Below are 13799 nucleotides of genomic sequence, written 5' to 3'. Positions count from 1 at the left end.
GGTGATGGAAAGATATGTGCAGATGTGAGATACACCATGTGCACCAGCAGGTCTTAGTGATGGACTGGACATAGAGAGATTGCAGTAAAAGTTATTGAGTCAGTAAGTGATGTGGTCATGAAATGATTTGGGAACAATAAAGCAGGGGCAGATCACAGGAGTGAGAGGTATCTGGTCTGCAGCTCTGTTTGGAACAATGAAGGGGTTACCCTCCTGGGAAGACCTCTGATGAACCAGGTGGTTGTAAGATCTCGTTTCATCTTCATTTGCAAAAGCCACTTCGACTTTTCACGCTTGAATAGATTCTAGCGATTTGAAATCAAGGCAAATTGATCCAGCTCAGGATCTTCTTAATTAGTATCCAGTAAGCAGTTGGCTGAGAGGCTTGAGTTTGCATCTATGGGGGGCAAATGATGGAGGAGAAGACCCTCCTGTGACATTGGCTTTCTCCATGTCAGGTGGGGTTCTGGGTGTGTGACTGGTAAGTGAGCAACAGTAGTGGCCTTGTTGTCTGGGAAGGCAGTTAATGTGGGATGCCTCTGTGTGCCTTCTCCTCTCTGCCTGCCCTCTTGCTCCTTACTTCTGGAGCAGATATTGAAGGCCTCCTGGGCCTATGGTCCATGCCTCAGGAAATGCCCGGGAGTGCGATGCATGGGAGTAAAAACAGGGCTTTGCTTCCTCCTAACTAGGAAGCCCAGCTTCCTGCTGGGACTTTTGTCCTGTATCTGAGCTCCTCCACTCCACTGCAATTCCCTCACCTGCCCTAGCCATCCTGTTGTTTCAGATCTATTATTTACATCACTCCTTTCCCAGTAGTTGGAAGGTTTTGGTGATGACTAGAAACCTCCTGAATACAACTCAAGCTGAGTTGTATTTATTGCGAACAGGGGGGATCCAGGTGGCTGTAGCTAGGACAGAGGAACACGCAGCAAAGACAGAGATGTCAGGGACCATTCGAGAAGTGGTGAGAAGGTGGATGAGGGAGAAGACCAGGCAAGGGCTACACAGAGGACCCCCAGCAAGCCCCTACCCGGTGAGACAGCCTCTAGATCACCTTAAGGCTATGTGAGAAATGGAGTGTCAGATAACCAGATCTCAGTATGTGCAAGGGCAAGGGTATACCAGGGAAACACTCACATGGGCACAAAATTTGAGTGCCATAAAACTCAATACTAAAAATAAACCAAATTTTAATGCAAATTTAGAAATCCAAACAACTGTAAAAAATATACATGATGAACACAATGAGGAATTGATATAATGACCAGTTGTTTTATGATCCTGCACAACTGTGCAATGGGGACAGTAGTTTCCTTTCAGCCCTAGGTTCCTAGATATTTTGGTCATTGCTTGCTGGGTGGGTTTGACAGTGGGCTGTGAACAGATTGAGGAACATGAAGCCTTATATATGGTCATGTTTTATGATTGTAGAGTTTTTTATTAACCTTTCCAACTTGGTTCAACATANAGGAGACGGGTCCGCCAGGGTCTGCGGTTGGCAGCAGCAGCTCAGCCCCGCCGGCCGGCACTCAGCTTGGTGGCGATCTGGGCCTCCAGAGCTGCTGACAAAGGCCCCCTGAAGAAGGAACTGTTTCCTGCCAGGAGTTTAGGCGGGGGTGGGTGCTAGCCAAAAGGGGACTCAGGATGCGGGGCCGGGGGAGGATTCCAGAGAGAAGGCAGCTGTGCGAATGACTCATTTTCCCTTTGTGTCGTCTCAGCCCCAGCGGGTGGGCCTGTACAGCACAGGATGGCGAGTTCCTGGATGGCCAAAGACCTGTCCAGGCCTGGCACCTGGGCCAGGGCTCCTTTCCTCCTCAAGAGTTTTTCTGTCCACTTTTCCACGACCCACCTTGCGCAGAGGGGAAGGAAGGAGTTAAATGCTCAACTCACATGGCTCCTTTATTTACCTCCATGAAGGAGGAGGGAGGCCCTTAGCAGAGCTGAGGGTCATTAAGGAACAGGGTGATGTCACTGATGAGGGCTCTTTAACCTGACCAGTTTGCTGAAACGACTGAAACGACAAAGTGAAGAACAACTCCATTGATTTTAAGCTGTATCCTCCTCTGTCCCCTACCAATCAGGGGGCTGTCCCCCAGCTGTGTGAGCTGGTCTTAATAAGGGACATAACCTTCAGAATGTCCACCTCTCAATTTGGCTGTGATCATGGGTTCTGGGTTCTGCATTGCTGTGTCCCCTGGTGAGCAGTTCCTTCCTGCTCAGATATGGGATATGGCTCTGCCTGGCAGAGTCTGGTTGTCCTGAAGTGGCCCAGGACAGGTGACCAGGTCTGCAGTGACCCTCCAGAAATGCTCCCTGATTCACTGGCATCTTTGATGGGGGAGGGAAGCACTCTGAACCCCAGGAACTTAGGTCTGCCTTCCACTTTATCTGTGTTCTCTTCTGGGCCTGAGACCCCCTGATCAGAGCAGTAGATAAAATCAAAAGAACCTTATGGAGGTGGGTACTTGAGGGGGTGGCAGGATAATTCTTTATTTTCCCTCTCAAGGTCAGAGTGGCTCAGGGAAGAGGGTCGCTGTTCTAGATGAGTGTCCCTGTAAGATGGGGATAATTAAAACTTCTTCCCTTCCTTTTCTGGCTGCTGGGTAGGTGACGTGGCTGAACCAGGTCTCTGTGATGGGTAGCCCCGAGAGGAAACCCCCTAAGTGATATGATGTGGTGTGACGGGACCAGACTAGCATGTTGCTCTCTCTGGCCATGGATGTGCCAGGTCTCTTTGGGGTCCTTGCCTCTATGCATCCCAGCAGAACTAGGGGTGGAGCAAAAGCCTCAAGCAGAACTCTGGGCCTTGCCCTGTGAAAGGGACCAGCCTTGGGTTCAGCTGTGTTGTTCTATGCCTCTGCAAGGCCTGCCACTGGCCCAGAGTAGGTGCCTGGGACCCTGAGGGCCACTATGCCCTTCTGACCCCTCTTTATGTCTCCCACAGTGAACCTCTTTCTCACGGGAAAGCTCAGCAGTGCAGTTCCAGCTCTAGGTAAGTAAGCGCTGTCTTCCTCTCCTTCCATCCCCTCTGGGTTGTTGACCTTTGAGGACCGGCCTTCAGATCCTAGCTCCACCCGGCAGTCTGCTGGCCTTTTATGGAGAAAGTCAGTTCTTGTGAATCTTTTCTCCATCATAAAGGAGTTCTTTGGTGTTGGGCAAGCTTGAACTTCCCTGAGCCTCAGTTTCCTCTTTTGTTAAATGGATGAATAAAGGTCTACATCAAAATGTGGTCTTTATATTAAATATAAACCAATAAGGCAAGACACTCAACATGGTGTCTGGCATGTGTGGCTTATTACTACTGGCAAACTACCAGCACCCTGTGCAACTGACAGATTGTGCCTCCTGTAGGCCGTGGGGTTCCTTAGGGCCCTGAGATGCTGATCTGTGTTAAAATAATGATTCAACTTACAGAAGTAGGACTGAGTGATGACACAGAGAAACCAAGACCATTGGTAGAATTTTTGACTCCTCACGAGAGATGGGGACATGCTGTACCACACAGGGCCATGGGGGATTACTAGGTTTGGGAAAGGAGAGGCCAGAGCCTTTGTTGGGGTTTCCATGGGAAAGTCAAGGCAGGCAGAGCAAACAGCTCAGGACAGGCCATTTTGAATAATCCTGGGGTCATGGGCTGTAGGGTGGTCTCTAGCTCCTGGTCCTGGGTCCTAGAATGCATCAGGGCTGGGGAATATGGGCTTGGTGTGTGAGAGGCAGGTAGAAGGCAGGTGAGGGCCTAACCTGGGATCACTGCACAGGAAAGGTGAGCATCGGGCTGCTGACTTGCAGGAGAGAGATCGACTTTGGCCAGTAGTACACACAGGATGCGAGGAGCACATTGAAGGCTCCGTGCTGGCCTCCTGCCTGTCAGTGTGGGTTGGTCATCCAGTGGCCATCTTAGGGCTCTGGCCTGGTGCCTAGCATAGCAAAGACTGTCAGGAGCTGGAGGGGCAGCCAAGAACATCTATCCTCCATCGCTGAGGGGTTGCCAGGGATTGGTGAATGGATAAATCCAGGCCTTTGTGGCCCTCGCTTCCATTCAGAGAGTTCTAAGAAAGGACACGAGGGGAGCCTGTACTGTAATTGATACACCCTGATAAACCTCACCATCTCTTACTCATTCCACCTATATACAGGCATCTTCAGCAAACCCTAAAATGCTATTCAAGTAAGGACAGGTATTTGCATTAAAAACATTGGGTCAAAGTTAACTCAAAGTACTCAGGGAAGATGTGTGATGCCCAATCTGGGACCCTGGACTTGCTTTTTGTCTGCTGTGCTGCATGGCAGGGCAGGAGCTGTTTGAGGTTTCTAGTTCTGCTCAGGGGACTGGCTGGCTACAGAAACCCATTGAGCCTGGCTCAGGTATTAGGAACTCTCAGGGGGAGGTACCCTTGCTGGCTGCAGTCACAGGGATAGGAAGGTCAGGGCACAGAGGCTGGTCTGCCTGCCCGTCTCAAAGACTTGGCTTCTGCTTACCTCCTAAGTTTCTCTGCACCTGAGCTCCACACTCTCTGCAGCCACGTGTCCACTGCTGACCTGGGCTGGCCCAGGGCCTGGCCTTGCTCAGCACTGACCAGCCTAGTCCTGCTTGATGTCCCAGCAGAGAGGACATCCTGGTCTCCTATCCCAGTTTTCAAGAAAAGACTGGCTTAGCCAGAGTCAGATGTTTGTGGTCAGGGTAGAGTAGGAGAAAGGGACAAGAAGGTTTCACATCTCACAAACATGAGCCCCAGGCCAGTTCTTCTGCTAACGTGGTGGGTAGGCATGTTGCCCCAAACATATCTGCCACATTCAGGGTTGGAAAAGTGATGCTTCACAGAGAAGGACCACTCATGGAGCTTGGGGGAGAAAGACACCTGTCTGGGTCTTCATGTTTGGTTATTCTTAGCTTTTAAGATCTTGGGCCCGAGCAGGGTCCACATTGCTCAACTCCAGGGGTTGCTGTTTGCACATCAGTTCCCATGCATGGTGCCCTTGGTGTTGTGATTTGTACACACAGCTTGTGTGGTGATAGGTGGTAGTGTGGGACCCTAGCTCTGATCCCTCCAGCATTACTACCAGCTTCTGACTGACTGAGGCTCCCCCTTCCAATAATGTTTTGCGACTCTGTTTTTGTAGAACTTTCTCTGCTGTTCCTATTGTGAAGGAGACCGACCACATCAGGAACCACTCCCCCAGCCCCTTCTCAGAACTGCCCTGGGCTCAGATAATCTCCAGGACCCAGCTAGGCTGCCAGGAACCTCACAGGTTTTTGTCCCTCAGTCTCTGCCCTGCCCCAGGTATGCCAGGGACTGACTGGATCAGAGGACCCACCTCCCACATCCCCCAGAACCCAGTGTGGCCCCAAGAGGTGAGCCTGGGCAGGGTTCATGCTGCCTGACACTCACCTGACGACTTCCCGGAGTGTCTGGGGTGGGTCTCCAAGCTCCCTGTCATCAGGTTACACAGATGGGTTGTCCAGAGTATTGATCTCACCTCTGGAAATCAGATCTGCAAATTGTGCTTCATCAGTTCTTGCTCATGTCCTCTCAGGAGTATTTGACAACTTTTGGGCCAGGAAAAAAGGACACTGTCCTTTAAAGTGCCCAGTCATCTCTTTCCCACTTACGCGGGCATCGAGAGCAGAGGCAATCTTCTGCCAGAGTGAGGTCAGCTCAGACATTCCTCTCTGTGTGCCCCAAACACCCCTGAAGCCCTCTCCTGCATTCTCTCCCACCTCTCCTGTGTCAACCCACCCTACGGACCCTCACTTCCTGGAGAGTCCCCTTCCCCACTGATAGGCCCCCCATCACTTAAATCATCCCACTGAGACAAGCAACATACACTGATTCCATTTTACTGACAGACAAGCTAGGCTCAGGGCAGAATATTGACGCTGGGATTGGATTCATGACCTTATCCCTGTCTGGCCCCGGGCCCTGGGGTGGTGCAGTGGAGTGCGATGAGGCTGCCTTTACAGAGACAGAGCTGGAGGACCCCCATCTGAGCTGGGGGCACCCACCAGGTCCATGGCCAAGTGGCATCCAGTCAAGAGTCCCTGATGGAGCTCCAGTTCCTGGAAGACCCCAGCCTCCCTTCTGCTCCACACTCTGTCTGCACCAGGCTGGGCTGGTGGCTGCAGACACCCTCCCCCTACCCGTGACCCCCTCTGGAGAAGAGCAGACAGTTAACAGAGGGCCAATGCCCTTGATGCCCCTGACGTGGGGATTTCTGGGGAAGTGCTGGGGGCCTTTGGAGTTGAGGCCATCTGGGAGGACATGTCACTGGTATTTTGTGGAAAGCTAGAGCTTGGCAGTTACTGGTCCAGTCATCCGGACAGGCTTCCCAACCCTTGAGCGAATGGCCAGCCACAGGGGGTAGCAGGGAGATGTATTCTGGCTACGGCAGTTGGGAAGAGACTGAAGTGGCTGGTGACACTGGAGGGGCCTGGCTTTCCTTGGCCAGTGTGGGCGAGATACCTGGCCTCTTATTGACCTGACAAGACGAGTAGGTCTCTGTCTATCCCCTGTGGGGCTGGGGCAGCCCTGTCCTTGGAGCTGAGAATAAAGATGAACAAGGGCTGTTTCCTGCCCTTGCTGACCCAGAGGCCTGGTGCTCTGGTTTAATGTGCTCTAGAGACTTGACATGGGAGCAAGCTGTGCCCTCAGCCTTGCTGGGCCCTCCATTCTCAGGCACCTCCTTTCTAGCACCTTCTGGAGATAGAAACCTTCCCAGGCATCCCAGGTCAGCACTCAGGTCTCTGGGAGTTCCATGTGACCAATGGCCTCACCCATCAACAGGAACTAGGCTGGGGCTGGGGGTCCCTCACACTTTTGGCTAAGACCTGTTCCATTTGTTTAGTGCTTGTCTTCTTGTCCTGGGAGTGGTCACGTGGCTCCCATTTCCTGGAAAGGGAGGAACCTGAGGCACAGAAGGCTGTCTCCCAGGACCATGTGGAAGCACCAGGTCCAGGGGCACTGGCTTATAAACTTGCTGAGCTAGGACTGTTGAGGCTCTGATGGCCTTATGGTGGCCAAGCTTCTTTAGGGCCAAGGGTGGCATTTCTGTTCTAGCCTTTTTATGCTCTTGTGAGCAGTCAGCGGGGGTGACCAGTTTGCGGTTACAATGTTGGATAATCTGGACCCCACAGTCATGACTGGTCCCGAGCAGAAGGAGCCTCAGCTCACAGCTTGTGCCTCAGCATGATGCTCAGTGGGTACATGGATTGACCACTCAGTGGTCCAGGGTGACTGGCTATGTGTGGCAGGCTCCTGGGGTCAGGGTGTTAGGCTAGAGCATCACAGCCCTTCCCTCTTGTGGAAGCCTGTCATCAACCCATTCTGGGGAGGAGAGGGAAATCCCTGTCCTGGTAGATGCTAGGGAGGAGAGGTGGAGGATGGGGACTTCACTGGGGCAGCCTGGGAAGGGCGTCTCCGAGAAGGGACCTGGGACCTGACAGCTGAAGCTGAGCAGGCATGAAATAGGAGAGTAGGGAAAAACCCTTCAGGGCTCAGCAGGAGCAAAATCTCTCCATGTGCAGGACCAAGGGGCTTGGGGTTATGGGAGCCATGAGGCTGATGGGTGGGTGAGTGAATCTTGTGCTTGTCCCAAGAGCATGGAGTGTAGGGAGACCAGAAGGCTTTCCTTCTTACTGCAGCTGCCCCATTTGGGGTCCCAGAGAGTCTTGCTGAGGAGGTAGAGAGAACGTGGCTTCTGGGGCAGAGTGGGATTAAGGGGGGGGGTCACTTGATCATCACTTGTTTCTCTGAGCCTCCGTTTCTCCATCTATAAAATGGATCTTGTGTTTGTCCCAGATTAGATCAGATAAACTGACATGGTGCAGGCTTGAGGGCACTGTGAGAAGGTACGCCAAGTGTACAGGCCCACTGCCTGGCCCTGGGAATGCCTGGGTATTCTGTACTGCCCCTGCAGTCTGGTGTCTTCAGGCTGGGTGTTCTCAGCTAGCAGGTGGAGGCTGCAGATAATGAATCAGTTAAAGGGAAGCCAGTAGTGTGGTGGGCTCCTCAGTCACACTGGCCAGTGTGCTGCTCTGTGTCGATCCTGGACATGGCATACAGTTGACACTTTATAAATGCTTGTTGGCTTAGGGCTGGCTGTGAGAGGCTGAGCTCGTTAAGGACCAGAGTGAATCCTGACTCTGTCATTCACTGGCTGTGTGGCCCTGGGCAAGTCATTTATCCTCTCTGAGCCTCTTTCCTTCTCTGGTTATGACCTCTATCTTCAGTGGCTTTCCATGTGTACTCAGGGTAAGACCCCAGCTCTATATAAGGTGCACTCAGCCCCAGCCTGTGTTTCCAGCCATCCTGGACATTGCTGCCTCCCTTAGGGCCTGTTTCATAATCGTCACCAGGCCTTCTGTATAAGTCGTCTGCATCCCTCCCCAGCCTGTGAGTTCCACAGGGCAGGGCTTTTGCCTGCCTTATTCAGCATGCCTATCACTTTTGTTTGGTACAGAGTAGGTGCTCAGTGAATGTGAGCAAAGCCCCTCTCCTCCCAGGGCTGATCTGCATTCGGCAGGCCCCAGGAAGGACAGGCAGGGGACCCCAGTGAGATGGCTGGTAAGCCTAGCAGGCCTAGGGTGCAGAATTCTCTCTGAGCTGAGGCCCTGAGGCAATGGTGCTGCACTTGCAGGTGCTGGTTGCCAGGGGGAGTTGGTGGCTCACTCTCAGCCCTCTCAGAGACCTGGGCTTTGGCATACAGCATGGGATGGGCGCTGTGCTGCCCCAAGTCCAGGAGAACCTTCCTGGACCTCCCCCACCCTCACTACTTCTATGAAGTCTTGAGCTCATGGCCGGCCATGGCCTGGCTACCCTTAGCTGCACTTGATGGCACCACGGGAAAGACCTGCGCTCAAGCACACCCCTGACCCACTGTCCACCCAGATGTGGGGTGGGCACTTCTCAGCCTCCTCTCCTGACAGCTGCCTGCAGTGGGAAGCTGGAGCAGCACACAGAACGGCGCGGTGTCATCTACAGCCCGGCCTGGCCCCTCAACTACCCACCAGGCACCAACTGCAGCTGGTACATCCAAGGCGACCGTGGGGACATGATTACCATCAGGTAGGAGGGCCTTGAAGGTGTTGGGGGCAATCAGTGTGGGACCTTACATGCTGGGGGAGCATATGGACAGATGCGTGAGTGTGCACATGCGTTTGTGGACTTGCACAAGCCCATTCCTGAGCAGGCATCAAGGACCTGTGTGTGAGCACATGCACATGCATGAGCCCATGTCTGTAGATGCAGGGAGCACATGCATGAGGTGTCTGAGAGGGCACGTGTGACCATGTGTGCGCCTATGTGAATGCACACGAGCATGTGAGCATGCCCAGTTCCCTGGGCCTCTGTGACTGGGTGTTCCAAGCCAGGTCTCTTGTCCTGAGCCCTGGGAACTGGTGGCCTGATCTGACTGCCTCTGAGGTAGCAGAGCTATCCTCTGTCCTGCAGGGGTGGCTTGAGGCCAGGCTGGCACAGAGCCCAGATCACAGTTTTCCCAAGGGGCCTGTGGTGGTCTCAGCAGGGAAGGGAACCAGGCAGGAGCTGTGCCTTTGAGCTGCAGAGATGTGCAGAAGGAAACGAGGGGTGGGAACAGATAGCGGCACTGAGGAGCTGGAAGGCCTGGCTTGAGATGGTCATGGGGACATTTAGTTAGGGGGTTACTGTGGGTTCCTGTTGTTCTCCTAAATGCCAAAAGTCCAAACACCCCTGGCACCCCGCTGCCCAGGGCCCAGTTACTCCACAGCTCCCAAAGACAGGGATGTGAAGGCCTTGAACAGGGGCTGTCTTGGTTTCTGTGCCTCAGTTTCCCTATGACCACAGACCATGGCTCCAGTGCCAGGGTTCCTCCCTAGGTGATTAGCTGTCACCCAGCTGCAGCACTGGCCCTGTGGGCACAGCCTTATCTTCAGTGCCTGTCTCTGGGAGTTTGTGCTGGGTCTGTTCCAGTTGACCAGGTCTGGGAGGGATGGGGGCCCTTCTGCCTCCACCCTTCAGGGGAAAGTGTCTAGGTGGCTCCTGACCCTCCCACTGTGGCTTTGGGCTGGGGTGCTGTGTGTGTGATGGAGGAAGACAGGGAGCTGCAACCAAGTTGAGTGTGACCGATGCTGTCCACAGATGTCATTCATGATTCTTTGGACCTCTAGGTGGGGACAGGACTAAGAGTGGAAGAGCAGGCAGTTTGGGAGACAGAGGGCAGGGGTAGTGGGTGGGGCAGGCTGGCCATTGTTGCTGTGAGTTCTGGCCTGACCACTCTGCCAGTCCATGCCATCTCTGCCTGCCCCACCCATTTCTGTGGTTCTGTCTGTCCCTGTAGTTTCCGCAACTTTGATGTGGAGGAGTCCCATCAGTGCTCCCTGGACTGGCTCCTGCTGGGTCCAGCGGCCCCGCCTCGACAAGAGGCCTTCCGGCTCTGCGGCTCTGCCATCCCGCCGGCCTTCATCTCTGCCCGGGACCATGTCTGGATCTTCTTCCACTCAGACGCTTCTAGCTCTGGCCAAGCCCAGGGCTTCCGCCTCTCCTACATCAGAGGTGATGCCAACCAGAGATCAGGGTGGGGACAGCATGGAATGCTCAGTGTTTGGCTCCTGGGTTGGGGCAGTGCCCTCTACTCCTTGCAGGGTTCACTCTGACCAGCCCTGTCCATCTTAGGATGTGGGTGGGACTGTTAAGCTGCTGCACCAGAACCTCTCCAGGTCACTGACCCCACTTCACAGACTTGGCCCCTCAGCCCAAGGTCGGGTCAGAGAATGAGCCCACTTAGGAATCCCAGTGGCCTGGCCCTTCCTGGCCCCAGCTGCATTGGGGGGTGCTCCTGTCCACTCTTGGCCCCAAGCCCCCATGCTGGAGGGGGGCTCTGCTCTCCCCTAACTGCCTCCTGCTACCTCCTTGCCTATAGGGAAGTTGGGCCAGGTGTCCTGCCAGCCAGATGAATTCCGCTGTGACAACGGCAAGTGCCTTCCGGGCCCGTGGCAGTGCAACACTGTGGATGAGTGTGGAGATGGCTCTGATGAGGGCAACTGCTCTGCCCCTGCCTCTGAGCCTCCAGGCAGCCTGTGCCCTGGGGGCACCTTTCCCTGCAGTGGGGCACGGTCCACGCGCTGCCTGCCTGTGGAGCGGCGCTGCGACGGCACACAGGACTGCGGCGACGGTTCTGATGAGGCTGGCTGCCCGGACCTGGCATGCGGTCGGCGGCTGGGCAGCTTCTACGGCTCCTTTGCCTCCCCAGACCTGTTTGGTGCAGCCCGCGGGCCCTCGGACCTTCACTGCACGTGGCTGGTGGACACACAGGACCCTCGCCGTGTGCTGCTGCAGCTGGAGCTGCGGCTGGGTTACGACGACTACGTGCAGGTGTATGAGGGCCTGGGCGAGCGCGGGGACCGCCTGCTGCAGACGCTGTCTTACCGCAGCAACCACCGGCCGGTGAGCCTCGAGGCCGCGCAGGGCCGCCTCACTGTGGCCTACCATGCCCGCGCCCGCAGCGCTGGCCATGGCTTCAATGCCACCTACCAGGTGAAGGGCTACTGCCTCCCGTGGGAGCAGCCGTGCGGGAGCAGCAGCGAGGGGGATGACAGTGGCACCGGAGACCAGGGTTGTTTCTCAGAGCCACAGCGCTGTGATGGCTGGTGGCACTGTGCCAGCGGCCGGGATGAGCAGGGCTGCCCCGCCTGCCCACCCGACCAATACCCCTGCGAGGGTGGCAGTGGCCTCTGCTATGCACCTGCTGACCGCTGCAACAACCAGAAAAGCTGCCCAGATGGCGCCGACGAGAAGAACTGCTTCTCCTGCCAGCCCGGCACCTTCCACTGCGGGACCAACCTGTGCATTTTTGAGACGTGGCGGTGTGACGGCCAGGAGGACTGCCAGGACGGCAGCGATGAGCACGGCTGCCTGGCCGCTGTGCCCCGCAAGGTCATCACCGCTGCCCTCATCGGCAGCCTGGTGTGTGGCCTGCTGCTTGTCATCGCCCTGGGCTGCGCGTTCAAGCTCTATGCGCTGCGCACGCAGGAGTACAGGTGGGTGCCCCTCCGTGGCCGGGGCCCTTGGTTTCCCTGCTCACCATGCATGCAGCTGTGGGTTTGCCCAAGGAGGCTCAGGCCTTCCCGGTGGGCACTGCTGGGTCTGGGCAGCACATTTTCCAGATGGAGGGGCAGAGTCCCTGAGTCCTGTTGGGGACCACCAGGAAGTTGGCCAGCCCTGCCATACTTCCCTTCTGTCCACTGCTTTCAGGGCCTTCGAGACCCAGATGACGCGCTTAGAGGCCGAGTTTGTGCGGCGGGAGGCACCCCCATCCTACGGTCAGCTCATTGCACAGGGCCTCATCCCACCCGTGGAGGATTTTCCTGTCTACAGTGCATCCCAGGTGAGCCTCAGCAGGCGTGACCCAAGACCAGAGGACAAAGGGCCAGGAAGGACAGCGTGTGGGACAGCCTGGTCCAGGGGTCACAGAAGGGGGAGGTGAGACCTGGGCTAGGTGACCTAAGGAGACCCCAGCCAGGTAGAGGGGGTGCAAGTTGGTCTTGGGTTCCTTGGGGGTGTGCTGACCTCTGCCCCTAAGTGGCCACTCCCTTAGCTGCTGCCCCACCCTCTAGGCCTCGGTGCTACAGAACCTTCGCACAGCCATGCGGAGACAGATGCGCCGGCACGCCTCCCGCCGGGGCCCCTCCCGCCGCCGTCTGGGCCGCCTCTGGAACCGGCTTTTTCACCGGTCACGGGCACCTCGGGGCCAGATTCCACTGCTGACTGCTGCACGCACATCACAGACGGTGCTGGGCGACGGGCTCCTCCAGCCTGCACCTGGGGCTGCCCCGGATCCCCCAGCATCCCACACAGACACAGGCAGCCCCAGAGCAGCTGGGGATGGACCTCCCAGTGCCCCTGGCCATGCACCAGAGGTGGGAACTTCAGTGTCACCCCCGCCCTCGGGCCTGCGAGACCCAGAGTATGGGCCTGTGAACAAGGACAGAAAGGCCTGTAGGGAACCTCTGGTGGATAGCCCGGCCCCTCCGGACACAATTCCTGAGCCCTGCTTGGCCCAGGACCCTTACCCCCAGGCTCCCACTGCCAGCAGCACCTCAGACCCCCACTCCCCAGAGCCACTGGAGGTCTGCAGGAGCTCCCCACCACCCTGCTCCCCAACACTGGAGGCCAGTGACGATGAGGCTCTGCTGGTCTGCTGACCCACAACACACGCTGGTGACCGCCATAGCCCCGCTTTGTAACCAGGGAATACACAGTCATTTCTACCCTGCCTCCGCGTCCTTTCTTGCAGAGCGAGAGGCCCACCAGCAGCCCCATCGGAGGGTCTGGGCCCTGAGCCAGCAGCCTGCATCAACTTGGGTGGGCATGGCAGAGAGGGGCTGGGGGTTGGCTGGGGGAAAGAGGGTGGAGTGACGAGCCTATCTCTGGGGTCCCAGCACACATAAGCACCTTGGGGTCTCACTTCTACCGATTCCTCCACTCCAGTTCAAACCTGGGAATCCATTTCCACAGAGTCAGGGAGGCCAGGGCAGGGCTCTCTGGGGTGTGTTTTGTGTGGCTTCTTGCTTCATTCCCCCTATGGTGGCACCAGCTACTCCCAGAGCTATGCCAGAAGCTATAGTAATAGGTCTGAAAGGGGCCCTGGGGGTATTGGGCTTCACCAGTGGTGAGGGCTCTGTCCACACTGAGCCCTCTTCCCATCCTTCCTAGCAGGGCCCCCCGAGGAGCTGGGCGAGGTGGTTCTGCTCCATGAAGCCATCTTGGGCCTGGCCAGGCTGGTGCCCTTTGCCATTTGTGATCTGACCAAGGGGTCAACCTCCAGGG

At 56.1% G+C, this 13799-nt stretch overlaps 1 protein-coding gene across 1 annotated transcript; it reads left to right on the top strand.

Annotated features, from left to right (window-relative positions):
• The first annotated feature begins 2886 nt into the window (after positions 1-2886).
• On the top strand, positions 2887-13240 carry Lrp3 (LDL receptor related protein 3). Its single transcript, XM_015496924.2, has 6 exons — positions 2887-2992; positions 8924-9062; positions 10312-10526; positions 10894-12010; positions 12225-12357; positions 12587-13240. Exons 1-6 carry the CDS (start codon positions 2932-2934, stop codon positions 13172-13174), a joined length of 2253 nt encoding a protein of 750 aa, XP_015352410.1. The 5' UTR covers positions 2887-2931; the 3' UTR covers positions 13175-13240.
• Positions 13241-13799: the final 559 nt, after the last annotated feature.

This window comes from Marmota marmota, unplaced genomic scaffold (genome assembly GCF_001458135.2).
Source record: "Marmota marmota marmota unplaced genomic scaffold, marMar, whole genome shotgun sequence".
Lineage (NCBI taxonomy): Eukaryota > Metazoa > Chordata > Mammalia > Rodentia > Sciuridae > Marmota > Marmota marmota.
The sequence above is the reverse complement of the archived record's forward strand: the minus strand, read 5'-3'. Positions and strand labels throughout refer to the sequence as shown.

Bases quoted from the DNA above. Each gene is read 5' to 3' on its own strand.
- Lrp3 (XM_015496924.2), top strand. From the start codon at position 2,932: ATGTCTCCCACAGTGAACCTCTTTCTCACGGGAAAGCTCAGCAGTGCA. The intron at 10,527-10,893 runs GTGATGCCAACC...CCTTGCCTATAG, and splicing joins CCGCCTCTCCTACATCAGAG to GGAAGTTGGGCCAGGTGTCC. The intron at 12,011-12,224 runs GTGGGTGCCCCT...CACTGCTTTCAG, and splicing joins CTGCGCACGCAGGAGTACAG to GGCCTTCGAGACCCAGATGA.